The 25,797-nt window shown below is 50.6% G+C and overlaps 1 protein-coding gene across 2 annotated transcripts in view; it reads left to right on the top strand.

The window, feature by feature from the left end:
* The window catches only part of IGSF3 (immunoglobulin superfamily member 3), a 100,855-nt gene that overhangs the window by 50,751 nt on the left and 24,307 nt on the right, over positions 1-25,797 (top strand). The window contains exons 3-6 of one of the 2 annotated variants that reach the window (XM_075768904.1): positions 13,630-14,040; positions 14,884-15,273; positions 16,953-17,354; positions 20,843-21,247. In XM_075768904.1, the coding sequence (XP_075625019.1) occupies positions 13,630-14,040; positions 14,884-15,273; positions 16,953-17,354; positions 20,843-21,247 (1,608 nt within the window). The remainder of the gene's footprint in view (positions 1-13,629; positions 14,041-14,883; positions 15,274-16,952; positions 17,355-20,842; positions 21,248-25,797) is intronic. The other variant, XM_075768914.1, reaches the window with a different exon arrangement.

Raw genomic sequence — 25,797 nt, forward strand, 5'->3', positions numbered from 1 at the left:
TTTTTTTTTCTTTTTTAAAATCACTTCCCTGCTTACTTATTTTGGGGGGAGTAGTGTGCAGCGTTGCTATATAATTCATTTTGCTGTAGAGTGGTGGCATTTGGAAGAACCTGCCTAGAAGAGCTGTTTTGAGCCTCAGGTGTGAGCAGAGAGTCTTCTCCCGTCTCTACCAATGGGCTGCAGATAGCGGGTCTTTCCCAAGGAAGTTTTCTCCCAAGCGTGCCTGTTAATAGGTACAAGCCAGGACTTGGGAGCTGTAAGAGTCCGACTGAAGCTCCCTTCTGTGCTGTCATGATTCCACTAGTTCTTCAGTCACCCTTGAGTCTGCCACGGCACAGAAGACCTGAATAGTTAATGTGCTCGAGACAGGGTTTTGGAAAAAACCCAGAATAATTAAGGAAAAAAAAATAATCTTTCTTGCCATTTTAATGTAACAGAAAAAGGAACAATTAAAGCTCTTTTCTTCCTTTTTGAAGGTCATGTTTACAGGAATTTAGCTGTGATCTGAAATACGATAGCCTTTAAAATTGTCTATCCTACTTTGTATGTCTAGATTGCAGGGAACAAAACACTGATAGGCAAGGAGGGAGGACATGTCCTAGCTATACCACAAAACAAGGCTCCTGAGTCCACCTTTGGTGGATTTTTTTTTTGTTTGAGTGGATGAGTGGGTCCCCTGTTTCAGACACGATAGCATGCTGATAGCAATGCTGAGTTTGGAGAAGTGTTCTTTTATAAAAGAAAAAGGAATAAATGTGAACAAAAGAACCAGTGAAGCTTAGTTTCCTGTGAGTTTTGCTTCATGGTTGAATTCCTAGGTGTCTAATAAAGTGCAATCATTGCTTTTCCTTGAATGAGGTATCCCCATGGTTGTTTTCAGGTGCCTTCTTTGGTGTCTTAAGGGTTGACCAAACATAGCATTGTTCCCCACAGAGAAATATTAGCATGTGGTGGGTATCTCCTCTTCTTCTTCAGCAATTCATGAAACCCGTGAAACTTACTCTGAGGCTGCTGTCCATCTCTCAGTATTTGTTTGAGAGCTTTGGTCACATGTACTCTGATCATTTGCCATTGGTGTGCTCTGCTTTTCATAATGCGATGATCACTTGCATTGACTAATTGGTCATAATTCTGCAGATTGATTCATCTTGATTTCCGATTCTACTTGCTTGTAAACAAAGCCACTTGGACCAGATAGTTGTGAGAAACTTATTCCCCCCACAGATGATACAGAGCAAGGGTGATGCAAGAATAAGTATCATCTTATCAGGATCCCAATATGTTCCGATTTTGCATACCATAGCTCATCTGCATGAGAGATCTTGGGCTTTCAAACCTTACAGGTGCTTGTGAGACAAGCCCTTACGTCTGTGCAGGAGAAGGTGAAAGAAGCACTGTGCAGATTCCACCTGAGGCGCAGATCAGGCAGAGCTGGTGGCACTTCCAGATGTGAAACATAGATGTCTGAAGCACTACAGGAAAACCTTTCCTGTTGTTGTCTCCTCTTGAAGCCTAAGTATGTGTAGGGAGAGGTTACCCTGAGGATGTCTACCAGCCAGAGGCTGATACAAAGGGTGGAGATGCAAGAAGATACTGTCCAAAGATACTGCTGTGATGAGAAGCCCATCCTGAAGACTCCTGTCTTTCAGCAGTCTAAAAACATCATTATCTTTGGGTCTTGCCTCCTTATTTTTTCTTCATAGGAGTCCAGGACATTTAGAGATTCCCCTGTTCTTGTTAACTGCTAAGAAGAGCTTCCCTCTCCCTCCTCCTGCTCAAGAGTCTCTTCAGGCTGATGTGAGTTGGCGATATTTCCATTACGCTGTGCTTTCCTCAATCTGCTGAGCAGACAGCAACCAGCTGTCTGTTCCTGGGCATGAGTCTCTTGGTGTCTCATCCAGTTAAACTCCAGAGCCTACCTCTGCCGAGGGCATTCCCGAGAAGCAGCAGCACTACTGAAATGCTTCATGCTGGTCATTTTGGCATTTACCTACAGGGCAACAAATAGCAGCTGGGAAGCTGGCAGCTTGCAGAGCTTTTTGCACTCAAATACAATGGTGAAACAAACACTGACTGAGAAAACTGGAGCTGTCTGAAGACCTGGGGACAGCAGTGGGTCAGCTGTGCTTGGCTCTCACTCAGAGGCTTCACCAGTAGAAGGCTAGAAGAGCTATAAATAAAATCCTGGATTCTGCTGGAGTTGGTGATATTGATCCTGCACTGGAGACATCATGGAAACTTCCTATTTAGTAGTTTATTTTGTGACTTTTCTTTACTGTTTTGAGTGGGGTTTTTAATGCACTACTTTGGTACAATGTGTGCCTTTGGGTTAATGATAGGTGTACCAAAACCATCTTCTCCTTATTTCAATGTGAGATCTATTTCCTGAACACTTATTTTAAAATGTCCACTGGCTTCTGTGAAGGATTTGAGATACCCTAGAAAACTTGGAGCACTGTGCCCTAGAAGACCTACCTGTATTTTGCAAGACTCAGACCTTTCCCTTCTGATTGTCACCATCAGTGGTGTGCATCTGTGCTGCTGGCTTCCTACGGGGCTGCTCACCTTGTGGCGGGTCACCTGGTGAGCAGGACAAGCAACCGGTGGCTGTAAAGCTGGAGAAAATGCCCATTTCTTTGTGAAACAATCTTGCCATTCAGCATTTAGCGTATGTTGTGGAAGACCACCTGGTGGTTTCTCTGTGGCTAACTCTGCTGTCAGTTCATTGAGGTTGCTTGAAGCACTCACTGCTGTGGAAGAGCAAAGCTTCCCCTGGACAGTCATTGCACCCCCTCCACATAAGACGGGTTCAAGGGCCATTCCAAAAACATTTGGAATACAATTTGTGTGGCAGGAACTAACTATTGAGTGAATCCTTCGTGCCTGTGTCTGGTTTAGGAGCTGCTGCCTTAGAGGTGGTGAACAAAAGGGTTTCTTCATGCACTTTGCCAAGGCAGTGCAGAGCTTCATGACAGAGAGCCATCATTATTTCCATCAACTGATCCTTGTTCACAGCTCTTCCCACTGCTTCAACATGCCCTGTCATCTCCCTCCTCTCCTTCAAATATAGCACAATTTGTAGGGAAAAATGATGTCCCCTTCTGTAGCTGTGTGTGGGGATGCTGCTCAAGCCCTGCAAACAGCGCCCTTTTGCAGAGAAAGCAACTCAATGGTGGCCATCTGTCATTGGGGTGATAACCAGGGAGGCTCACAGAAATCTGAGAGAATGCCCAAATTGATGAATATAAAAATAAATACATTTATTAAAAGATTTCAATATAAAGATGCCAAGCACTCTCATGCAGAAAGTCAACTGGTTGTGCATGCCAGACTAGCTTTTCCAGACTAGCTGCTTGCTACACTGGAGCAGGAGAACACCTTTTTGTGCAGTCTCAAAAGCCCTTCCAAGCACAGCATTTCACTTGACCTCTTCTTATCTTCTGTCCCCCAAATCACCGCCACCTGACTAGAAGAAGCTTGGAGCATGAAGACCTTAAAGAGGAGAGATGGCCATAGCCATGTGCATAAAAGGCGAAATTGCAGCACAGCAGAAAAAAAAACTTATTGGGAAAATAGATTTGCAGAAGTGGATGTTACCTAGTTTTATCTATGGTACCTTGATCAGATGGCAGAAATCTGACAACTGTTTGGCTGACTTTGCATTACTTGTCTTAATTCTGCTTTGCACAGTCTCTAGTGCAGGAGGAGAGCAGGTGGTCCTTGTGGTTGGAGAACTTGGACTCCATCCTGCAAGAGCCAGACTGTGCCTTTCATTCATCACAGGAGTGCCAGCTTCAGAATAACGGTTCTGAGCTGCCAAAACCTTGTTGGAGGAAGGTAGCTTGGAAATATCCAAAAGAGCCAACATCCTTCATTCCAGCTCCTAGAAATCACTCCAGCTCACGCTGACTTTGTGGCTCAGTAGATGATTGCTGCCTGGTGAAGACGTATGTTTGTACAATATGTTATGAACAATTTCCATGCTTTAAACAGGACTGTTAAAGAAAAGATTTTCACTGTCTTAGTTTGTATGGGGGATTTTTTTGTTCTTAGATTTCAAAAATTTTCCTCATCTACTTATTAGCCACCTTAGGTCCCCAGTAATCCCCATGTGAAGAGGATGCGATTCTGGTTTCTCCTTCCCTGTCCGTGCATCAGAACACCAGCATTTTCACTTTGTCTTCCCATGGGAACTTAAGACTCAGACCTGCGCAGAACAGAAAGAGATTTGGGCTGTAATAGAGAATCAAGCCTAATTCTGTCCTTCCTTTGGTGCTTTGCTTGTGAGGGCTGAAATGCTCTGTTCTTGTGTGTTCAGGAGGAAGGTGGGTTTTGGAGGTAATGGACCCAGGTTCTCCATTTGGGAACCTCTAGAGTTTTTAGTTAAAAAAAAAAATGCTGCTTGCAAAATACTGTCTCCCAAGTGTGTCTTGATCTGTGTCATCTTGCCCTGAAGCAAAAATAAATCATTGCTGCTGAGCTTAAGAAGTGACTGGCCAGAAGGGATCGTTGGAAGCTCTGGTCCTGGGCTTTGTAGCTCTCAGGACAGGTCAGGTCCCAGAAGGCAGATGGGAGAAGTGCGCTTGCAAGGTCTCAAAATCTTCATTATTGCATAAATGAAGGATAAACAGCTCTCATATGTATGCCTTGACCTCATATGTGATCTCTGCCGAGCTCTTGAAGCCGGGGCACTAATCTCTGAAAGCAGCTCTTGCACTCTTATCTCCAGTCTTGTTCCTGGTCTTACTTGTATAGTTGAAGTAGAGGAGAATCCTCCTTGAAAATTGATTTTTGAGAAGGGCGACTTACCTGAGTATAAAGCACCACAAACATTATTATAGTCCACAGGGAATATGGCCTGAGATGTGTTTTGATCGTTTTGAAACGATACTACACAACTCTCTCCCTGTTGAGCTGTTTGTATTGCCTGCTTAAGTGCACTAGGTTGAATGAAATCAAGCTTTTAAAAGAAATGCAGAAAAGAGGATTTTCTAAGCTTCCCATTTCTATAATTTCTTAACTTCAGCTTCAGAGGTATCAAACATTAAGTTGGTATTGCATGTACAGCTTCAGAGGAGCCCAGGTTGCATCAGCTCCTCAGCTCCATGTTTGCTGGGTTTTTGGTTTGGTTTTTTTTTTTGCTTTCTCCGGCTGTCCTGCAGGTCCAGAAGGCTGTGGTGGCACAGGTTGTCCTGTGCCGGCTTACCCCACAGCAAATTCCCACGTCCCTGCTCTTAGCTCACAAGTGCTGTTAAGTAAAACTCATCAGCTTAACCCTCAGTGGAAGAGGTGTGTGCTGATGTGCTCTGCCCTGGTGTTTGCAGTGGCTTAGGCTTGTCTTAAGCCGTGCTAGCTCCCTGGTGGCATTCGGGATCAGCGGGAGAGCTAAACCGTCACAAAGGTGAGATTGTAGAAGAGGGAGGGAGATGAAGAAGGAAGGATTTGTGAGCTGACTCACCTTGGCTTGCTGCCGGAGGTTATTGCCTCTGCAGGTGAGCGGTCTATGTGGTGCGTGGTGGTCTGCAGCCTGCTGCTGCCTGCCCTGGATGCCTCCCCCCAGGCTGTGTTTCGGAGGGAGTCGATGAGGGTGCTCAGTGTTGCTGTGCTGCTCTGAGGGTGCCCGGCGGTGCTGCGCTGCCCGGCTGGGTGTCACTGGGCGGTGCGGCTGGGGCAGGGGGAGATCCCACGGCCAGGGACATGCCAGGCAAAGGCCAGCATGTGGGCGTCACCCTCGGCAGAGCTGCAGGAGCAGGGCAGTGCTGCAGCGTGTCTGAATCTCATCTGGGTCTGCCTGGAGTGCTGGCCTGCCGTGGGGTGCACTGCAACCTCAGAGCCCAAATACACAGCCCACCGAGGAACCGCATCTTGTCAAATGCTGAGTAAGAGAGCAGGGACATCAAGGCTGTTATGAAGCGTGAGTTTCTCCATTGCAGGAAAGGGAAAACCCCTGTCCCTTTGGATGTCATCTCTGCCATCACCTCATGCCTTTTTCCTTGCAGGCTGGTTTGCACACTCCTCCTTACAGAGAGCATCTACCTCTCAGAGCAGAATTGCAAAAAAGGTTTTTATCCCTGCCATGGCTGGGAGATGAAGGGAGATCTGAGGCCTGTGCTCTCTGCCCCTGGCTCGCCATGCTCTTTGGGCACCTCTGTGTCTCTAGCATCTCTGCCCCTCAGGCCGCCTGTCATCAGGATTTGCTCCACTGATGCTCCAGCTAATTTTTGCTTAATGAACAAATGATGACTCTCCCTGCTGGGTGCTGCCTTGTCCTTTTACCATCCCTTTCTGGTTTCTCTTTTTTTCTTTTAATGAGGTCACTTGAACTTCTCCACCTAAATTAGCTGTCCTAATAACCAGATGCTCCTTGGGGTGTTTTTGGATGGAGTGGGTGGAGAGAGAAGAAGGGAGCTTGTTAGTGGGAGCCTGCCTTCTCCTGGTCCCTGAAGAGGCAGAGGGGCGATGGGGGACAGTGAAACAGGGGCAGCAGGCGTGAACGTGCTCCTGGCACCTACCACGCTGCATGAGAAGCAGTCAGGGGATGGAGCCCAGCAATTTTGGAGCAGCATCCACCACTCCACGGCAGGAGGAGGCTGAGAACTACTCTGAACAGCACTGTGCTGGCAGGGCTGGAGCCCCAGAGTAAAGCCCAGGGGGAAAAGGGAGGGCAGGTGTCCTTTGTCCTGGAGCCGACGCACTCACGAGCAGCTGGGAGAGCTGTAGTTCCCCTGGGTTCCATCAAGGACAACCCGGAGCTGGGGCTGTGTACGTCTGTTCCCCTTGCACGCCCACCCCGCGCACGCAGGGAAGGGGTTGCTGGTGGGGCCACGGGGCACCCACTGCTAACCCCTGTGGGTTCATGTGGGGCTCAGGAAGCTGTGGGAGCATTGCTGCCCCGTGTGCCCGGGGTGGGCGCATTGGCTTGCAGCTGCACCCTCGGGCTAGGGGGTCCCGTGCGGCTTGGGCGTGCGGCTTTGACTAGGAAGCTCCTCTCCCAAGGCGTGTGTAGAGCAGGGGCAGGATCCTCTGCCGCTGCCTGGGAGGGAGCGTAGTGGCAGCCTCAAACGGGCACGCGGGGCAGGCTGGCTGTGTGACAACGGAGCCCGCAGCGAGCAAGGAGAAGTTCAGGCCCTGAGTCGGAAAGCTGACCTAATTTCCAATTTTTGTGTCTTCTGTCTGATTCTCTGTTCCCCTTCTACATTTTTTTCCTGTGCCCTTTCCCACTGGCAGCTTGAACTCACTCCGTTGCTTTGAGAGATGCGTTTCTATCAGCATAATCGTTCCAGCTAGTCGTTAATGTACAAACAAGGATACTATTGTAATCGGAGGATTTATTACTACTGCTGTGAAACAACTGCTATGCCGTCTTACTTAACTCTTCGGCTACCCTCTTGCCTTCTGCCAGCAACTGAAACAGTAAAAAACTGTCTAAAAAACTGCATATATGCAAACTAGGGATATTTTATTTTATTTTATTTTATTTTCCTGCTCTTACCACAGAATGTTGCAATGATACAATTGCAAGCAACTGCAGTGCTTCACCCTGTATTTCTTGATTGTGCAACAACTGAAAGTGACTTCATAGTTCAACTTCTCATTTAAAACAAGGCTTAAATGTTTATATGAGGATTAAAAGTATGTTCCAACTGCTTTTCTTTAGTCCACAGCACAAGTTCTGCTCACCCCTTCAGGAGCTCAAAGTGAATTCTCTAACTTAGAAAAGTGCATGACTTCTTTTTTAATATAGTTAATGAGCAGTCTTTTAGCTGCCTTTCATTTAAATGTGTCTTTAATGATCCTTATTTCTCAGGGCAGGTTGGGTTTTATGGAAGGAAAGTAATCCCCAGATCAACTGGATGATTAATGCTTGCTTTACGTTTTCCCCATGGGTACCAGGAGCCTGTTGCTATATGTGGGTGGGCGAGGAAGAGAAGAGGGAAAGTTTTGCACGGAGACCTCACACACTCAGTCACAGTGAAAGTACATCTTGGGGTGGTAGGTTTGTCTCCTCAGATTCTGGTCCCAGGTAGGACCTTGGGCAGTGGGAGAAACTTATAAGCAGCATCAACAGGAACAGAGCTCTGCCTGCCCCAGGCCACCTGCGAGTTTTTGGTTGGGACTTAAAAATAAGGCAAGCAAAGGACACTACCAGGGGCATGATCTGCTCGGTTTTGTCCCCTTGCAGAGGTGACATTTGAGGGTCCATCGGTTTTGCAGAATAACGCAGCGTGTGTTTTCCTCCGTGCTGAAGGTAGTACATGAACTTTTGATTGATGAGGAAGAGCAGTGTCTGGTGTGCTGCAGCGGGTATGGATCGGCATGTACAGCTAATTGCCAGGCATGAGGCCTTGAGAGGATTACATTGCTAATCTAGATATCTTTCGTGCCTTATCACCACCCCCTTCCTCCTGCCACATGCATGCACACGTATTTGGATCCTGTAAGGAAGGGAAATCAATAGCGCTGTGGGGGAGGACTACAAGGAGCGTGGCTTTCTGAGAGCTTGCAGTGGCTGGGAGAGGACAGGTCCCTTCCAGCTGTTTCTGTGGCATCAAGGTGGCTCTGGTGGCAGACCCTCCTTCCCTGGGGTGGCATGGGTGACTGCTGGAGGGTTAACAGCTAGCAGAGGTTAGTAACGAAATGCTGCATCCCTGCGCCTCGCTCTTCTGCCCGCGTTGCTGTTCCTGGTGCCATTCGGTGCCTGCCAGCGCTCTCGCCTCTGGACTGGTGGCACTGGTATTGCAGTTCCTCTTGAGCAGCTTGTTTCTGTCTTGCACGCACAACCAGAGTGGTTGGGGAAGGAGGTTTGTGGTGCTGAGCTGGGATCCCTGCGGGGCAACAAGATGTCATGGGGCAGATGGAAACATAACTCTTGCACTAATTCCCTGCAAAATCTAGAGCAGTATTTCTCAGCCAGAAGCAGCTCCCTAGGAGTAGGGAGTACGTATATTTGTTCTTCCTAAATATTTCACACAACACTTGGCAAGCTTAGCTCTGTCCAGGTAGTATGAAGTGGGTAGCTGGGGACACAGGGTAGCACCATAGGGTGCCTCTAAAGTGTATCGGAGGGTAAGCGCTGTAACAAAATCCAAGGGAAGAAGAGGCTGGTGGGTTTTCCTTGTCCTTCAGTAGCCCGGAGATGGTCCCACTGTGCTGGGTAGCCTGTATAAGTTGTTTTACTCCTGAAGAGCCTACAGTGTAAGGCTACCATGGTGCTAAGTGATTTTCACAGCATTGTTTTACCAGCTCAAGGTAGGGAACTTCTCGCTCCCAGCCTGACACTCCTCCTGCATCACTTAGCAAGGAAGCAGCATCTCAGGCAGCTTTGCTGCCTTGCCTGGGAGTAAATGAAATGTTGGTAGCTCTCTGTTTTGTGTCTGGCACATAAAAGCTTTGATAGCCTACCCCTTGGGGTTGGTTGGGGTTTTGGAGACCCAAGAACAAACCAGAGCCAGCCTGGGGAAAAGGGAGACTCATGGGTTGTCTTTGTCTGCCTGAGGCAGAGTTCATCATGGCACTGGCAGCTGCTGGAAACGGAGCTGGTCCTGGGGCTTGGAGGAGAGTGCGTTGAAGTGTGCACTGAGTCCGGACCTGGGAACTCCAGTCTCTGCTCCCTGCTTGTTTTCTGGGACACTGTAAGCCAGTTCCTTGTCCTAAAGTTAGCCTTAATTAGCTCACCGAGTGCTCATTGATTGCACGTTATAGAGGTGTGTGCATTTGAGGTGGGTTTGACTGGAGTTGTATGTGCAGGCTGCCTGAGGAGGGATGCCCGTGGGCACTGCCCTGGCGAGAGGGGAGCATCTCTGGGCTCACCTCCTCCACTTCCTCCTCCTTCTGGCGACCGGGCCCTGGGACTCTCCCTAGCTGGGTCCCTGACACCCTCTAGTGGTAATATTTACATTTAATATTTCAGGAGCTCTCAAAACTTGGGGGTGCTTTCGAGCAAGCACCCTCTGCTTAGCAGCCCCCACTTCTGAGTACCTATTCCAGTGCCCTCTGCAGTAACCTGCAGCTTGGGGACTAATAGGAAATGCTGTATTTCTTGCTCTTTTTTTTCAGTGCTGTAAGTGCTATAAGTGGAAGCTCAATGCTGTTGGCTGTTGCCAGGCTTAGCAAACTGGCTGTGGGATGGATGGCTATAGGTAGTGCTATAGGTTTGCTCCCAGCAAGTGCTTTTCTGTCGCTCCTCTCCCTGTCTAGCCACCCGCTGCCAAACCTAACCTTGATGGTGGAGAGAAGGGAGCTCTGCTGACACACCTGGGGGTAGGCGTTGCAGCTGCAGGGGTGGACTTGTGTTGGGGGACAAGGAAGAGGCAAGGCTGGATGCTGGGGGAAGTGCAAGGCAGGCTGTCTGCAAGGCACATTGAAAAGCAGGGAGAAACGTGCAGGAGCTGGGTGAGAAAGCGCAGGCAAGGGTACATGTCCTGCAGCATGCATCTCAGCTCTGATTCAGCTGTGGCCCTGCTCCCCTTCACACAGCGACGACTCTCATCTAAGCTTACCCTTGCTTTCAAGTGGAGCTCAGCTTAAGGCGTGTTCCCAGAAACCGTGGTGCTTCCCGTGGTGGGCAGCTGCGGGATGAATGCAGGCAGCTCGGCAGTGTGATGGCTGCCAGCAGAGCCAGGGCTCCCAGGTGAACACCATGCCAAGAGTTACTGGTGTCCTGATATGCAAACAGATGTCCTTGAAGCATGAGCAGGGTGACTGGCTTGGGAGGAACTTCTCTTCTGATAACACACCTCCCCATATGCGCTGTCGTGCCCTGGAGAACGCCTTTGTGGCATTCCCTGATTGCTTTCCTCTCCATGACTTCCAGACCTGATCTGCTCTGGCTGGATGGGGTAAGCTGTGCCTGTAGCCCTCTCGTTGGCGCAGGCCAGCGGGATCTGTGCCTTGGGGTGGTGCGTGAGACCAGCAGACCTGCGGCCTCGCTGCAGGAGTCCTTCGTGCTCCGCAACACTCAGAACGAAATGCTTGTTGGGCTTCTGAAATGAGCTGTGACCTGCTGCCACGTTCAGCTGCCTCTTGAGAACAGCGTTTTCCCTTTCTCCTACTCGCTTCCCCCCTCCCCAAACCTGGTAACCGAAAGGCATTTTGCAGTGTAACTGAAACAGTTGTTTGTGCATCACTGGCCAAGCACGAGAGCAGTGGTGCGAAGTACAGAGGCTTCCCACTGGCCCGGCCAGCTCAGGACTCTCGTCTGTCCCTACTGATGTCTGATCCTTCAGAAACTGGGCTTTCATGTAGCAAGCAGGTCTCCGGTCCTCCTGGTTGGGAAGGTGACATCGACCGAATGTATGTCCATGCCAGGCTGATTTAAGACAATGGCCTCAAGGTTGCATGCAACACAAAAGGCCTTACTGATTCCTCTAACCAGGAGGATTTTGGTGGGCTTTTTTAACCAAAAGAGCAGGAGGAATGCAGCACAGCATGTCAGGCAGTTAAATTACAGCCTTTAATAGCACACCACTGCCTCCTGATTTTTCTCCAGGAATGCATTTTGCAATAGCTTGCCCACGTGGTGTAAAAGATGCTAACCCTCCAGCCAGGTTCTGACCTGGAAATACAAAGTCACGGTTCCAGCTGGCGAAATGGTGCCTGTGCCAGCCTCTAACCCGCCTGGGGAATGGTGTGGCAAAGCACTTGCTGGAGGTCCAGCCTTCGGACAGGCTTCCTGGCATTACTCCTGGGGAGCGGGCAGGCTCCGTGTCCAGCAAGCCAAATGCCTGTCCCCTACTCTAGCGTGACCTGGCTTGTCCCACAGAGCCTGGCAGGCTCCCCAGGGTAAGCAGCTCTCTGCTCTCTGCCTTGTGCTTAGCCAAAGAGTGTCTGTGCTGCTGAGCAGGGCTGGAGGGGCACGCAGGCAACCAGTGGGGTGCACAGGGCTCTCAAATTGGGGGAAGGAGGATGGGCACACTTTCTTCAAAGATACCCGCTTTTGTAAGCTGTTGTGCAGAGGCTGGTGTAGCAGGGAGCTCTGCCTTCAAAACAGCTCAGCAGGAAAGTAACTCCAGCAAGCTGATGATCAGGTTTAATTTATTTAAATAACGTAAGAAAAGTTATAAGAGCCTGTGGCTGGAGGGCAAAGAGAATGGAGCTGCACAGCTCTGGAAATTATTCAGAAAGGTTTGAAATGAGAAATTTAAATCTCATTGTGCAGGCAGCGTGAACCGGCAAGGTTAGTTGCTTCTGTCACTGCTGCTTTGCTGGGAATCAGAGGGAAGGGGGAAAGGCGAAGCGAGGTGGGCTCCCAGCGGCAACCTGCCAGAGGCTATGGCTGGTGGGCAGGGGACGGGAGCCCAAGGAAGGAAGATGAGAGGAAGGGAGGGAGCAGGAGATGTGGCTTCAGGGACAGGGGCAATGGCCTGCCATGTAAATGCCCTTACCAGGTACTTTCCTTGTCAGGGGCAGTAAATTTCCTGGTTAGTGAACACGTGGTAAAAGTGAGTGCTCCCATCTAGGCTGGATGCAGGAAGACTTCTTGTTTACTCCATCTCATGGTTTTTTTCTTTCCCCTCTTCTGCTTTTGACTTTTCTGCCATAAATAATTCCAGTGGTTGTCTTCACTTCAGCTCATTGCTTTCTGTAGCCATGCCTGAACGAAACAGATGCAGCTTTCAGCAGCTCAGCTAATTTCATCAAGCCTTCCAGTGCTGTCAATGAAACTGAACCAAGATATGTTAATTATATTCCACCGGTACATGGCAAAACCATGGGCATTAGCAGGATCGGTGGCACTGCCTTGTCTGCAGGGCTGGGGAGGTTTGCATTCTTCTTTTCACATGACGTTTCCTGAGACAAAGTCTAGAAAGACTTATTTTTAAGAAAGTCTATCTTCTGGTGGTAGCACCTCTTGCTAAAATTAAGATGCTTGCTAAAATCAAGCAAGGTTGTGGGGGGGCTGCATTTTTTTTTCATTTTGATTTTAGCAGCTGCACTTTCTTTCCTCTGGTTAATCAACTGGTAAAGTAGCTAGCAATTTTCTTACCGAGTGCCTTGATGTGGCTGTGCCCCGGGAGTGGGCGCTGGGCATGCTGCAATGGCATTGCTGCCCTCAGAGGAGCCACTTCCCTCCGAATTCAGAAAACCTTTCCGTGGACCTGAGAGGCTCATTAAAACGTGAAAGGATATAAACAAAGAAGAGGGGAATTGCATCTCCTGACTTTTTATGAGGGAAGATTAAAAGAACTAAGTATGTTTAGCTTAGCCTCAAGGGGGACCGAGGTGCTAAGACCATGGTGCAGGGCAAAGGAGTGGCTGAAGGGTGTGGGCAGGAGGGGGGTCAAGAAGCATGCTGGGGGGCACACGGTGGGGTGAAAATGCCTCGATGGGAAGCGGAGGTGTTAAGCTGTGCTGCTCTGCAGCGTGATGGAAAACCCTGTGCAGTTGCTGGGGCCAGCACTGGAATATATGCTGCAGGTCATGGTCTTTCCCAGCCAAGGGCTTTGGGGACGATTCTCCTCTTTTGGGGGCTAGATCTGAGGTAGCAGGGCTTCGCTAATACTTAACGATTAATTGCAACCATAAAAAGAAACATCTTCCCCAGCTTTCTGTTAACGCATCTGGGCTTTAGACTCAGCGTTTCAGTATTGCTAACTCTCAGGCTGTGTTTCCCCATCCCCTTTCCTGCAGTGATCCCCGACTCGCTGCGAGTGACGGCAGTCCCGCAGACACTGAACAAAGTGGAGCGCGACTCCCTGGAGCTGAAGTGTGAGGTGTCCAAGAGCACAGTCCAGCACAGCCACGTCTCCATTGCCTGGTACCGTCAGCGAGGCAGTGAGGTGCCCGTGGAGGTCATCTCCCTCAGCCGTGACTTTGTCCTGCGGGCCGGCAGCGCCTATGCCCAGCGGCAAGCCACAGGGGACGTTCGTTTGGACAAAGTTGGGGAGACCACCGCAAAGCTCACCATTTACAACCTCCACCCATCAGATCAGGGAGAGTTTTACTGCGAGGCAGCAGAGTGGATTCAGGACCCGGACAAGTCCTGGTATGCCATGACCCGCAAGCGTTCCCAGGGTGCTGTTGTCAACGTGCAAGCCACCGGTCAGTGTCTCCTTTGCCTTTTCTTGCTTGGGTGGGCAGTGGGAGGAGGCGGATAATGGGGACGTGCCTTGTTAGGTGGCTGGGGCTTAGCTCCCTCCTTTGCTGTGTGCCCCACTTGGGAGGCTGCTGGGCAGAGTGAAGCAGGGCAAAGGAGGATCCAAGTGCTGCCTGCGGGCAGGGCAAATGTCAGCAAAGAGCAAGCAGGAGACACCGGGGCAGCAAGAGGGCTTGGGTGGCAGGCCCTGTCTCCTCACGTGGTCAGCAATCTGGGACTGATGCAGGAGCTAAAACATACATCTTCAGCACTTGGTGCTAGCACAGGCAATAAGAATTTTGGTAAGTAAGGAGGTAAGAGTGACACAGCAGAAAATCAAACTAAAACTTTCAGCAAGCACTTCTGTATTGCACAAGGTCCATTTGCAAGTCAAAATCCTTCACCCAGCCCATAGCACAGGTTCCTGCTGAGGATCTGAAGACCCAGCTGAGCTCTTTCTTCTTCTCTGATATCCCCAAAGGCCCTGCCTCTTGACCCTTGCTGAGCAGGGTGTGAGTAGGACTAGGCTCCATGTCACATCCCGCAGTGCCACTGAATGCTGGTGTCCCCAGTTATGACTGGGGAAACCTTACAGCTCTTGCATGCTGGGCAGCAAGTTGCCTCTCCTGCAGCATGGCCAATCTGGGCTCTCACAGCAAAAGCAGGCCCCTAACCCCTCCACATTTGGATGTACGTGTCCTAGGGATGTTGGCTGTGCAGGGAGTAGCAAGTAAATACCTCGCATGAGGTGTGCTAGCTCTCCTGATGGGCTTTGCCATGCTGACGTGAGTTGGTCTGTCTCGCCCCAGATAAGGAGTTCAGTGTTCGGCTGGAGACTGAGAAGCGGACATACATCGTGGGTGAGCCAGTGGAGTTTCGGTGCATCCTGGAGGCACAGAACATCCCTGACCGCTACTTCTCCATCTCCTGGGCCTTCAACAGCTCCCTTATCGCCAGCCTAGGACCCAATGCTGTGCCGGTGCTCAACAACGAGTTTGCCCAGCGCGAGGCCTTGGGCCAGCTCAAGGTAGCCAAAGAAAGTGACAACGTTTTTGTGCTGAAGATCTACCGCCTCCGCCTTGAGGACAGTGGCAAGTACAACTGCCGGGTGACTGAGCGGGAGAAGACTGTGACGGGGGACTTCATCGACAAAGAGAGCAAGCGGCCAAAGAACATCCCCATCACTGTCCTGCCACTCAGTAAGTAGAGATTTGCCCATCCCCTCCTGAGGTCATTGCTCTGCTGGGCAGCTAGCGGGTGAGGCTGTGATGTCTCTAGACTTTGGCAGTGGGGAAGAGGGACGATAAGAGTTTGCATGCTGTGGAGGCTTGAAATCCTAAGTGGAAAGTTCTTGGGGTTTTTTTTGGATGGGAAGGAAATGATAGAGAAGGAGGGATATGTGTCAGGTTAGTAGCTGGGGAAACATGCCCCCACCTTGGTAATGGCCCCAAGCTCACAGTTTTGGCCTTGAGCTGAAGGTGTGTGTGACAGCCTCTGACTCGCTCTTCACACCTCTCTCCTTAAGAGCTGGGTGCTCTAAAGTACTCAGCAGACGTAACGGGGAGACCGGCTTGGCCCTGATTTATCCTAAGAACTGCTAGGTTCCTGCAGGCCGTTCAGTGGCTGTTGTTCAGCTGTCTTGCAAAACAGCTGTGCTGGGAAAAAACAGGGTTCATGTGCTCCTCGAGCCCCGGTTTGCTCTTCAGCATGGAGCTCTGTTGTGGTCAGTGTGTGTCCACCAACCCTGGTGAAAACAACCCTGCCGGAGGCTTCCCTGAATGCCTGTTATCTTCATCAGACAAATGTGATAAATACAGAAATAACATGGTGAGAGGAGAGGATCCACTGACTCATTCCTTGTTTTGCTCTCTGAAACTCAGGTAGCTGTAGCATGATGAACCATGCATGTGCTGCCCAGGCTACCTTGGCGGTGGGCTTTCACCAAGCAGAGGGTAGCTGCAAGAGGATTTTATGCGACATTTGTTTCCTGTCTCTTAGTTTTTTACAGAAATGCAGCCCTTTCCTCTAGCTTTTTTTCCCCTCCTTATTTCTCCAAGAGAAATTCTATTTCTTTTCTCTCCTGCCAATATTTGGTCTCATTTGCTTGGCTTTGAAAATTACTCTAACTAGTAATCTTGCACTGGACAAGTGTATAAAATGTAGTACTTCTAAGGCACAACCACCTTTCAGGCAGATTTCATTCTTGCCATTTGATAAATCACCAGCTCTAGGAGCAAATGTGATGATTTTTCAAGGGTGCTAAGTGCCCATAACTCCCGACGAAAGACAGCAGGAGTAACCAGCACTCAGTATCTCTGAAAAAACAGCGTAAAGCCTTACAACTCTGGGAAGCTCAGGATACCAGGTTTTTTTGATGTTACCAAACATTGATAGCTACCTCTAGTGTCACTAGCAATGGGAGTTTGGGAGAGCTTCTCCCAAAAGGTGTTGTAGGAATGGACGTGGCAAGATGGTGACATGAATTGAAAAGCCCAGGGAGCTGGAAGCTCTTTTTTGGCAGAGCCGGTTGCATGCGGTGCATGTTGTAGCAACACAAATTCCCTCAAGTTTTGCTGAGATCCCATCCCGGACCTGCGACCAGAAGATGCGGCAATGTCTCGTGAGCCGTAGGCAGAGAGATTTCTCCCAGCTTTGGCCTACACCTTCTTTGAGTGTGCAAGTCACCAGGAGCAGCTCGCTGCCCACAAGCTGGTTTTGGATGTGGTCACGCATGAGGTTAAGACGTGCCCGGACCCAAATGCGTGGGCAGTTTCCTGCACCTGGTAGAAAGCCTCTCTGGCCGGCAGCGTCCTTCTTGCAGACCAACAAGTGGCAAGTGTGTATCATCTCCCCTGTGTGTATGCATTTTTCTCCTTAGAGACCAGCATCTCCTTGGAGATTATCAACAACGCCAGCAATGTCTTGGAGGGGGAGAGCCTGCGCTTTGGCTGCAATGTGCGCTCGGGCTTTGGGCCCCAAAGCCGCCTCTCTGTCGCCTGGCAGCTGGTGGACAAGCTGAACCGGCGCAGTGAAATTGTGCGTCTGGATCGGGAGGGCACCCTGCAGCCGGGCCCCTCGTACGCTGAGCGCAGCAGCTACGGGGGCATCCAGGTGGAGCAGGTCCGGCCCGGCTCCTTCACCCTGGAGATCTTCAACAGCATCAAGGCGGACGAGGGCCACTACGAGTGCCGGGTGGCCGAGTGGACGCAGACGCTGGATGGGGAGTGGCAGATGGTTGGGGAGCGGCATGCGGGCACCCCGGTGTCCATCACTGCTCTGGGTGAGTACTCAAGGCGCGGGGGCTGTGGGACCGTGCTCCCCACACACCCGGTCCCCAGGAGGTCACCTGCAAATAACCAGGGCTGCTTTCAGCACTCCCACCCTTGCTTGCTGGCAAAATGGAAGCACCTGGCAGCCCGCCTGCAGCTGCCGGTAGGTTGGTACAAAACGTGCCCTGTTGTGTGTGGGGGCAAAGTCTGAGTGGTGGCTGTGGCAGGAGCAAAGCAGGGGGTGGCTGAGGAGAGGGGCAGTGCTTCCAGCGTCCTTCTGAGGAGAGAGGCTGCCAGTCCCACGATATGTCCCACTGCGTTGGAGCTGGGGTGTGGGCAATGGTGTGGCGGTGCTGCTTTGGCAATCCATGGACATCGAAGCCTCCTTCCGTGCCCTGGGTAAACCTTACCTCCACTCGCCAGACCAGGAAAGCAAAACACTGGGCGTCTGTTTGCCTAACCACCAGAAATCAGAAGTGTCTCCGACAGCATCAGAAGCCCACAGAAGATGTGGGTCAAGAATCCTCCTCACTGCCTCTGCAAGGAGGCACTGCGCTGCTGGCAAGGAACTGCACCATTGTCCATGACCAAGCCAAACTAGAAGCCGGGATTGTTGCAGCTGGTACTCTGCTCTGCCAAAGAGCTCCTCCATTTCAAACACACTGAAACCTCATCCGTTTAAAAGAGGGCAGGTAGGGCATTAGGGATTTTGCATGGACTGTGAATTACTTGGGTCCCACTCAGGCCTTGCTATATTAAGTCCTGGACTGATTCCTGCAGTGCTCTGCAGGAGACTGAAGAAGGGATGACTGCTTCTGTGAGGCTGCTGATTTGCAGAATGCCAGGCTATAAACAATTGGGAAGTGCTATTGAAAGGTCAAAATAGGAATTTTTTTTTTTTTTTTTTTTTTTTTTGGTTCTCCACAGTATTCATCTTAAGCTTTGGCAAGATGTGTGAGACCAGACTTCAAAGTTGTATCATATTCTGATTAAAATCTTGCTTTTTTCCTCCTTTGCTTCCCTTCACTTTTGACCTTCCAGAGGCTGTTCTGTCTGGAGCTAGAACTCTTTGCCACATAGCTTCCAAAAGCAGGTAGGGATGTTAGTTTGTAAGGAACTAAAGGCGGCATATTCTCATCTGGTTTCAATGGCGTCTTTCTCTTCAGGTCAGCAGCATTTGGCCTGCTGGAAGTCTATGTATCAACCCTTCTCTTTACTCTGCAACTTGTAGAAGTGTTGAGATTAAGTGTTGAGATTTTTAAATGTATCATTTTTACTTTTCTTAAAATTTAAGATGCTCAGAATTGCCCAGCAGTTCCAGAAGATGTGATAGAAAGGTATTGTCCCTCCTCCTCTGCTCCTTGTCCCAGAGAAATCGTCGGCTCTTGAGTGTCTTCTGTCAAGTCCTAAGAAATTCCTAGGCCCTCTTCCTATAGCTAGCAAAGATGAAGTAGCTCATGAAAATTTAGTGGTAAAAATATTGAGTATTGTTTTGTTGCTGCTGAATCTGATATTTTTTGTTAAGCATGATGTTTTGAAGTGTCCTGGGAAACTCAAATGGAAGGTGCTAAGAGCAAGAGAAGTTTATGGCTACAGAAATTGCTAGTAAAAAAAATGCCATAAATTTAGTGACACTCACATTTCAAGTTAAGGTCTAATCGTTTGCCAGTCTGCCAAGGTAAGAAACTCCTTAGCTGAACCAACATAGGTGACGTTCAACCCCATAAATCTATTTACAGGGTGGTTCAGAAGCAATAGCCAGAAGAGAAATGTGCTGTCAGATGAGACCAGATGTCCCTGAACTTCTGAGGATCTCGAGCACCCAGCAGAGACTTCAGTCCCTAGCTGGCTGGGGAAGGAGGGGCCAGGCAGGGCTTCAGCAAGCTTCCTTGCCCAGGCCAACTGGAGATTAAATTTTATGAAGTCACCTGGTCTTGGTGAAATTAAGTTGGCTTTCTAGGGCCATTGCTGGCTCAGCAGTGGTCTGAGCTGGGCCTGGTAACGCCAGGATTACTGGTTAGCAGGGAGGTAAGGCCCACTGCCAGGGCAGGATGGCTGCTGCAGGGTCTGAAGGTGAGGGCTTACCTGGGGATGAGATGCATCAGTCCTGCAGGGGAGACAGTCTGGGTCTTGCTCTGCTCTCCTGGGTAGTCACTGAACACGTTGCAAGAGGCTTTAATCCCAAAGATTGACCTGTTTTCTCAGTAATTACATGTCCCGGAGCTTTGGTACGGTAATGCCATGGGGCTGCAGAGGGACTTGCTGGAAGTGTCCAGACAGGGTGGTGTCTGTGCCACAGCTCGTCTGCCCCGCAGCAGCAGCTCTGTGGGTTATGATGAGCTCCCAGCTTATCTCTTCAACTATAATTTCAAGCCAGTGGTGGGCTGAGGCTCTGTACTGATTCAGAAGACGTTCCTGTTTCTACTGGGCGCTGGCCAGGCTCTCCCTTGCAGCGGTGACTGTGCTGGGTGCCAGGACGGTCGGCGCTGCAGGAGGAGGGAGGAGAGCTGCCAGCCGGGGTGGGACTCCCCGCAGAGCCGCCTGGGAAGGGAGTGCTTCTTGGGGATGTTGCCGGTAGAAAACAAGGTCCCTGCTCAATCCGCTGGCTGCACTGAAGTGATTGGAAAAGAAGAAAATATTTTTCTCTGCAGCTAGGAAAAAAACAAGCAATGAAAATGCCCTGACCCAAAATGTAAGCCAGGTGACTGGGAATATGTTATCTTCGAATTACTAATAGACTGCTGGTTTTAAACTACCTTAAACCAACAAAGTGCTGGGGGTAAACGAGTCAAAATGTATTGACCTGTTTGTGGAGTGAAGGACGTGTGAGGATATAACTGCATAAAGCCGTCCTGGAGCTGTGATCTGGAAGAGAACAAAAACCGGGCTGTGTGAAGAACAGGAGCAACCAGCGTCTCTCATTTCAATTGCTTCCGTCCTGGGATTCTGTATCTGCTGCCACCTCTCCAATGCATGAAGGAAGGCTGCTGCTTCTCACTTTTGACACCTTTTCTTCACCTGCAGCAACCAGCTGCAGACCTGGGGTGGGGGATGGGGTGGGGACCCCCTGCCCAAGAGGTGGATGTCAATCACAGGGTCTGCAAGTGATCAGGCTGGCGCTGGGCAGCTGCTCTGCCCGGTGCTGCTCCCTTGCTGCCACTCCGCTGCATTTCCATACAGGACTTTGACAGTGTGCAGAAGGGCAGAGGCTGGCTGCTCGCCCTCCGGGTCTCAGGGGATCTTGCTCCTCTGGGCAGAAATCGAGCGCAATCCTGCTGCCGCTGCAGCCGGTGCTCATGGGGGCAGTTTGCCACTACACAGGCACTTCAGTGTGTTTTTGCCACTGCTGTAATGCCCCTTTGCAATTGTAAACGAGGAGGTGACACAATGCAAGCTGCTGATTATTCCAGGCTAGATGACCATGCTCTAGCTTTTGCATGTTGACAGCAGGGCCTCGTTAGGCAGGTGTCTCTCAAAGCCCTTTTCTCTCTTTCCACAGAGGCCGGCTTTGCAGTCACAGCTATCTCCCGCACACCCGGGGTGACCTACAACGAGTCCTTTGACCTCCAGTGCATCATCAAGCCCCACTACCCATCGTGGGTACCAGTGTCGGTGACGTGGCGTTTCCAGCCGGCAGGCAGCACTGAGTTTCACGACCTGGTCACCTTCACGCGCGACGGCGGGGTCCAGTGGGGTGACAGGTACGTGAGTTTCCGGACCCGCACTGCCATCGAGAAGGCCGAGTCCAGCAACAATGTGCGCCTGAGCATCAGCAGGGCGAGCGACACGGAGGCTGGCAAGTACCAGTGCGTGGCTGAGCTCTGGAGGAAGAACTACAACAGCAGCTGGACACGGCTGGCGGACAGGACCTCCAACCTGCTGGAAATCAGGGTCCTGCGGCCAGGTGAGTGCCGAGAACGTGTGAGAGGGGCTGGGGCGTGCATTGTGGGGATGGAGTACATACCAGTGCTGCAGTGGTCTTTCTAGAGCGAGGACTGCTCTCATGCCTGCGACTGATGCATCACACTTGGGCATGGCTCAGGTGGGACCGCTCGGCTTTTTGGCTGTGGATATGTTGGAGCCCCTTTATCTGCCTCTAGGGAATGAGGTCCTCTCTTTGCTCCTTGTATGCTGTTCATGGGGTTTTCTTCTGGGAGGCAAAGTGACTGCAGCTCGATCCAGTCTCTGGGCTGTTCTTGTGAGATGGAGGTGGCTTTCAGGTTGCCACCTCCCTTCATCAGAGCAGATTAAGCTGGGGAAGAGAGGAGAGGGATGGGGGAAACACGATCACAGAAGAGAGGGATGCTCCTACCAAAGCCTGCACGTGCACACACGTGTAGTTGAGGCGCTGGAACTCTTGTCTAGTAACTGGATGCATCTGTTGCTCTGCTGGAAGCATCTTCAAAAGCAGCTACTGATCAAAGAGGCTGACTTTCATCCCCATCAGAAATTGAGCCCTTTCCAGCTAGAAGTCACCAAGGCCATGGGTGCCCATGCAGAGCATGCAACATCTAGGCAACAGACACCTGGCTTGGCAAGGAGAGTCAGAAAGCCTACAAGGTGCTTATGCTCCATGTACAGCCAGTGGAGAGAGTTACGTGCCTTCTGTAGGCCTTGTCACTTACATTTTGGTGTTGCCTTCTATTGTCTGTGAAGGCTGCAAAGATACGTGGTCAGGGCAGCTCTGGGCCATCACTGAGCTGAACAGTTTATTGCTGTCTCAGCCTTAGGGCTGGAGTTGATGTTTGGAGTGAGGCTTTTAGCACCTCTTGGCTCAGGTCCTTGCAGCATGGTCAGTCCTCCCTTCGTGTTCCTGTGCAGAGGGACTCTTTCCTAGGGTCTGTCTTCTTGCTTGGGGTCTGTGTTTTACCCCTCAGTGGCCCTTTTCATACTTTCTTCCATCTTCCCCAATCCTTAGCACATCTTTGGAAAAGTCAGAGAATGCTGTGAGCTCTAGGCGCCTCATGAGCTCTCCATCCTCTTTCTTCCCTCCCTCCTTCCTTGCCCTCATCTCCAGGTTAATCTTCTCCATTTATCTTGATTATCCTGCCTTGTACTACATTTTTTACTGCTCGCAAGGTCAGGTTGGTGATGTTCATCATTTTAGATTATTTCCCTAGGAAACAGCGTTGACTGGATATGGTCCCTGGAGTAATATGCTTCTTCATGGCACACCTCTGTGCATGCATATGTGTGTGAAACAAAGAGAGAAATCCTTGGTAACAGCTTCCAGAAGAGACCCTCTGTGTCACAGCTCAGGGTGGCCAGGAGGACGTATAAAGGACATCTAAACTGTGCTCTGGCAGCAGGTTCTTCTTTTCTGGAGCAGTAACCATCAAGTGATGCCTTAACAGAACAAGTCATGTAGGTCTCCGTGGTTTTTACCTCTCCCTATCTCCCTGCTGCTCAACAAACTACCGATACACAAATCTTAGCTGTCAGTCCAATGAGCCTTGCATAATGTTTGTGGTTTTATGGCCCACAAGGGAATGGGAGAGAGGAGGGCTCCTCAGAGCGTCGTCAGCACCATGGTCGCACTCTCTCTGTTTTGTTTCCATGTCCTAGGCAGCCTCTGAGAGCAGGTGCTTGATGTTCCCCATAAATGTAATGCTGGCAGTTGTATCAGTGACTGCTGTGATTCTCTCTGGTTTTTGCAAGCTGCAGAGGGTTGTGTTGTTGCTGGGTCTTTGGCTGGATAATCTCCAGAGAGGATCCGGGATGATGTGGGAGGCGCCTTCCTTGGTCACCTCTGAATGAACATCCTAGCGCCCCGCAGTCAGACCTGTCCTGATGAAGCAGATACTGGTTTTCAGATTAATATTCAGGACCCCTGAATGATTGAACAACAGAGAGTGCTGTCAGTCTGTCTGTGACTCCATAGTCACCTTAATCTGACATAACTTCTGGCTGTTATTGGATGCCTCAGTCCTAGCTTTCTCCTTTCCTTTGCCACTAGCTCCTGCCTTGACCCATATGCCAATGCATTTGAGGTGAACTGTCTCCACTACCAAACCACAAAGAGACACGGTAAAGAAGGCTTGTCTGGAGGTCTTTCGGCAAATTGAGCCAGCATGTGTTTCCAGATCATAAGTTGATGCTGGGATTCTAGTTTCCTCTTAAACCGCTGCTCCCTGTTTGTCAGAGTGACCTTTCTATTTGACAGGTTCCAGGTGCAACTGTGGCAATCGATATATGTCAGCCTTTAAAGTGTGTTCAGGTGAGAAAGGTAAAATAGTGGCTGCCTGATTGCTTCATTAATCTCTGCTTCGTGAAATCCCCCATCTTCAAGGGACAGAGTGCTGGAGCTTCTCCTGGTGCATCCATTTGCCATTTCAGTGCTCAGGCTGTCTCTCCTGGGCACTCTTGCTGTGACTAGTGTTTGTAGTTGTCATCCATGCTGAGTGGGAACCACAGAGGTGGCAGTGCTGGTTTCAAATTGCCTGTATTAATGTGACTGCAAAATAATTTCACTTATGGCCAACGGGTAATGTTGAGGAAATGCCAGCAGCTTGAAACACTCCAGCCCTTTCCTACTCCTGGGAAGAAACGAGCAGTATTTGAGAAACGAAACACATAGCTCTTGAAGGAATGAATAAGGCAGGGAATGGCAGCATTCACCCAGCTCTGAAATGAAGGTCTGTAGGTGGGATGGCAGAACTGCCCCACATGGCATCCAGAGCCAGATTTGGCCTTTGAGTGTAACATTCCTGGCCCCGTGGGGGGCATGAAGCCATTATAAGGACTGGCAGCACAAAGAAGAGCCCTATGAAGGATGCTGGCTGTATGTGTGAGAGCTTACGGAGAATTTAGGTATCACGAGGGCACGGTGTTCATGACTTGGTGGTGCGTGAAAACTCAGCAGCGGTAGAATCTGAAGCTCCAATATTTCTCTGTTTCGTGGCCTGCTCCTCACTGTCACACAAGCTGGCATGCACTGAGTTGCAAAGTAAAGGGAGGGCTGTGCGCAGGTATGGGCACGCTGCCCCAAGGTAGCTCCTGTGTGCTTTGCAGGGAAAGAGACCTGCACTGCTGTAGGATGAGTGCTGGGTTTTAACTTCTGCAGGCTGGAGCAGAAATCCAGGCTGGTGTTGGGGTCTGTTGGGCAGGATTGTGGACCAGACTGGTGTGCAGCTAGATCGCCTGTGGCTGTTTCATGTCCTTACAACACAGTGCTCTCCTTTTTACTTCCATCTCTCGAGCTGCCTGTTGTTTCTTTCTCTGTGAGCTCATGTTGCAGCAGAGGGGGAGGAACAATAAAAGTACTGCTCGGTTCATGCCAGCTGCTTCCCCGAAGCCAAAGCTGTCAGGAGGCCATGCACAGGAGCGTGGGCTGAGCTTGGAGCAGGCCCCAAGTGCTGGGGTGGAGATTTCTTCCCACCCGCATCCTTGTGTTTGGGGCCCCCCTTCTGCTGTGGTATCTGCCCTGCCTCCAAAACCCTGTTTTTTAAATCCCCACAAGGTGGGGATTGCCCCGGAGGCTCACCACCCCTTTCTTCTGACGGTTTACCAGCCCTTTCCCTTCTAGAGCCATTGCCTTGCCCTTTGCACACTTGCCCCTTTCCAGGTGGAGAAGAGCATCCTCCATGCAAGCTTTACCGGTTGATCTGCAAGAGATCAGTCAGGACAGACATGTCCTGTCCTTGGAGGGGACGGGTGTGGTGACTCCCTGGCACTTGCTGACCTTGGGTTTTAAGGGAGGCAGAGGTGCAGGCGATTCCTTTTGAACCCAGGTCACCCTGAGAGCGTTTGGATTCGAGCTGAGCTGTTGGTGTGAGGATGCTGTCTGAGCAGTACCCCGTCGCTGCTCTCTGCCCCCTTCCTCACGCAGCGTGGTGGGGGAACAGCGCCTGGGCTGCAGGCCCAGCTGAGGGAGGAAGGTAGTAGATAGATGGATGTGGGTCAAGGGGAGACCTGAGGGCTGCCAGGTGGGCTCTATTCCCAGCTCCTCCTTGGATCTTGCTTCTCGCTGCCAGGTTTTCAGGGATGGAGCGGCTGAGACAGGAGGTGCTGTCTGAGAGCAGCGTATGTCTGTGTGGTCTGCAGGACTCAGACAAGGGCAGCAGACAGTCTCTGGCGGCACGATGGGGACTATGCTGTGATCTGAGCAGGCTAGGACATCTGGATAGGACTCTTGGCAAGGAGGCTTGAGCAGATTTGTGCTGGTGTATTAAATTGCCATTGTCCTCGTGTGTATTACTGCACTTATCTTTCCCCTGCAGCACAAGTGGAGGGTGGTTTGGCAGAGCTTTGAGAGGGCCTGGGGTCTGAGCGCTGGGGAGTCTTGCTGGCAACAGCAGAATAAAAAAGCAGAGCTTTCACACAATCAGGAGGTTGTGGCAAAGCACCCCCCCCCCGCCTGGAGCACTCCCTCATCCCTTTTGTATTCGGGCACAGACCTGCAGGGCACCCACCACCCCACGCTCCGTCCTCGCGTCATCCCTCGGCCAGTTCCTT

The sequence above is a fragment of the Balearica regulorum genome, chromosome 1, assembly GCF_011004875.1.
Source record: "Balearica regulorum gibbericeps isolate bBalReg1 chromosome 1, bBalReg1.pri, whole genome shotgun sequence".
NCBI classification, from domain to species: Eukaryota; Metazoa; Chordata; class Aves; order Gruiformes; family Gruidae; genus Balearica; species Balearica regulorum.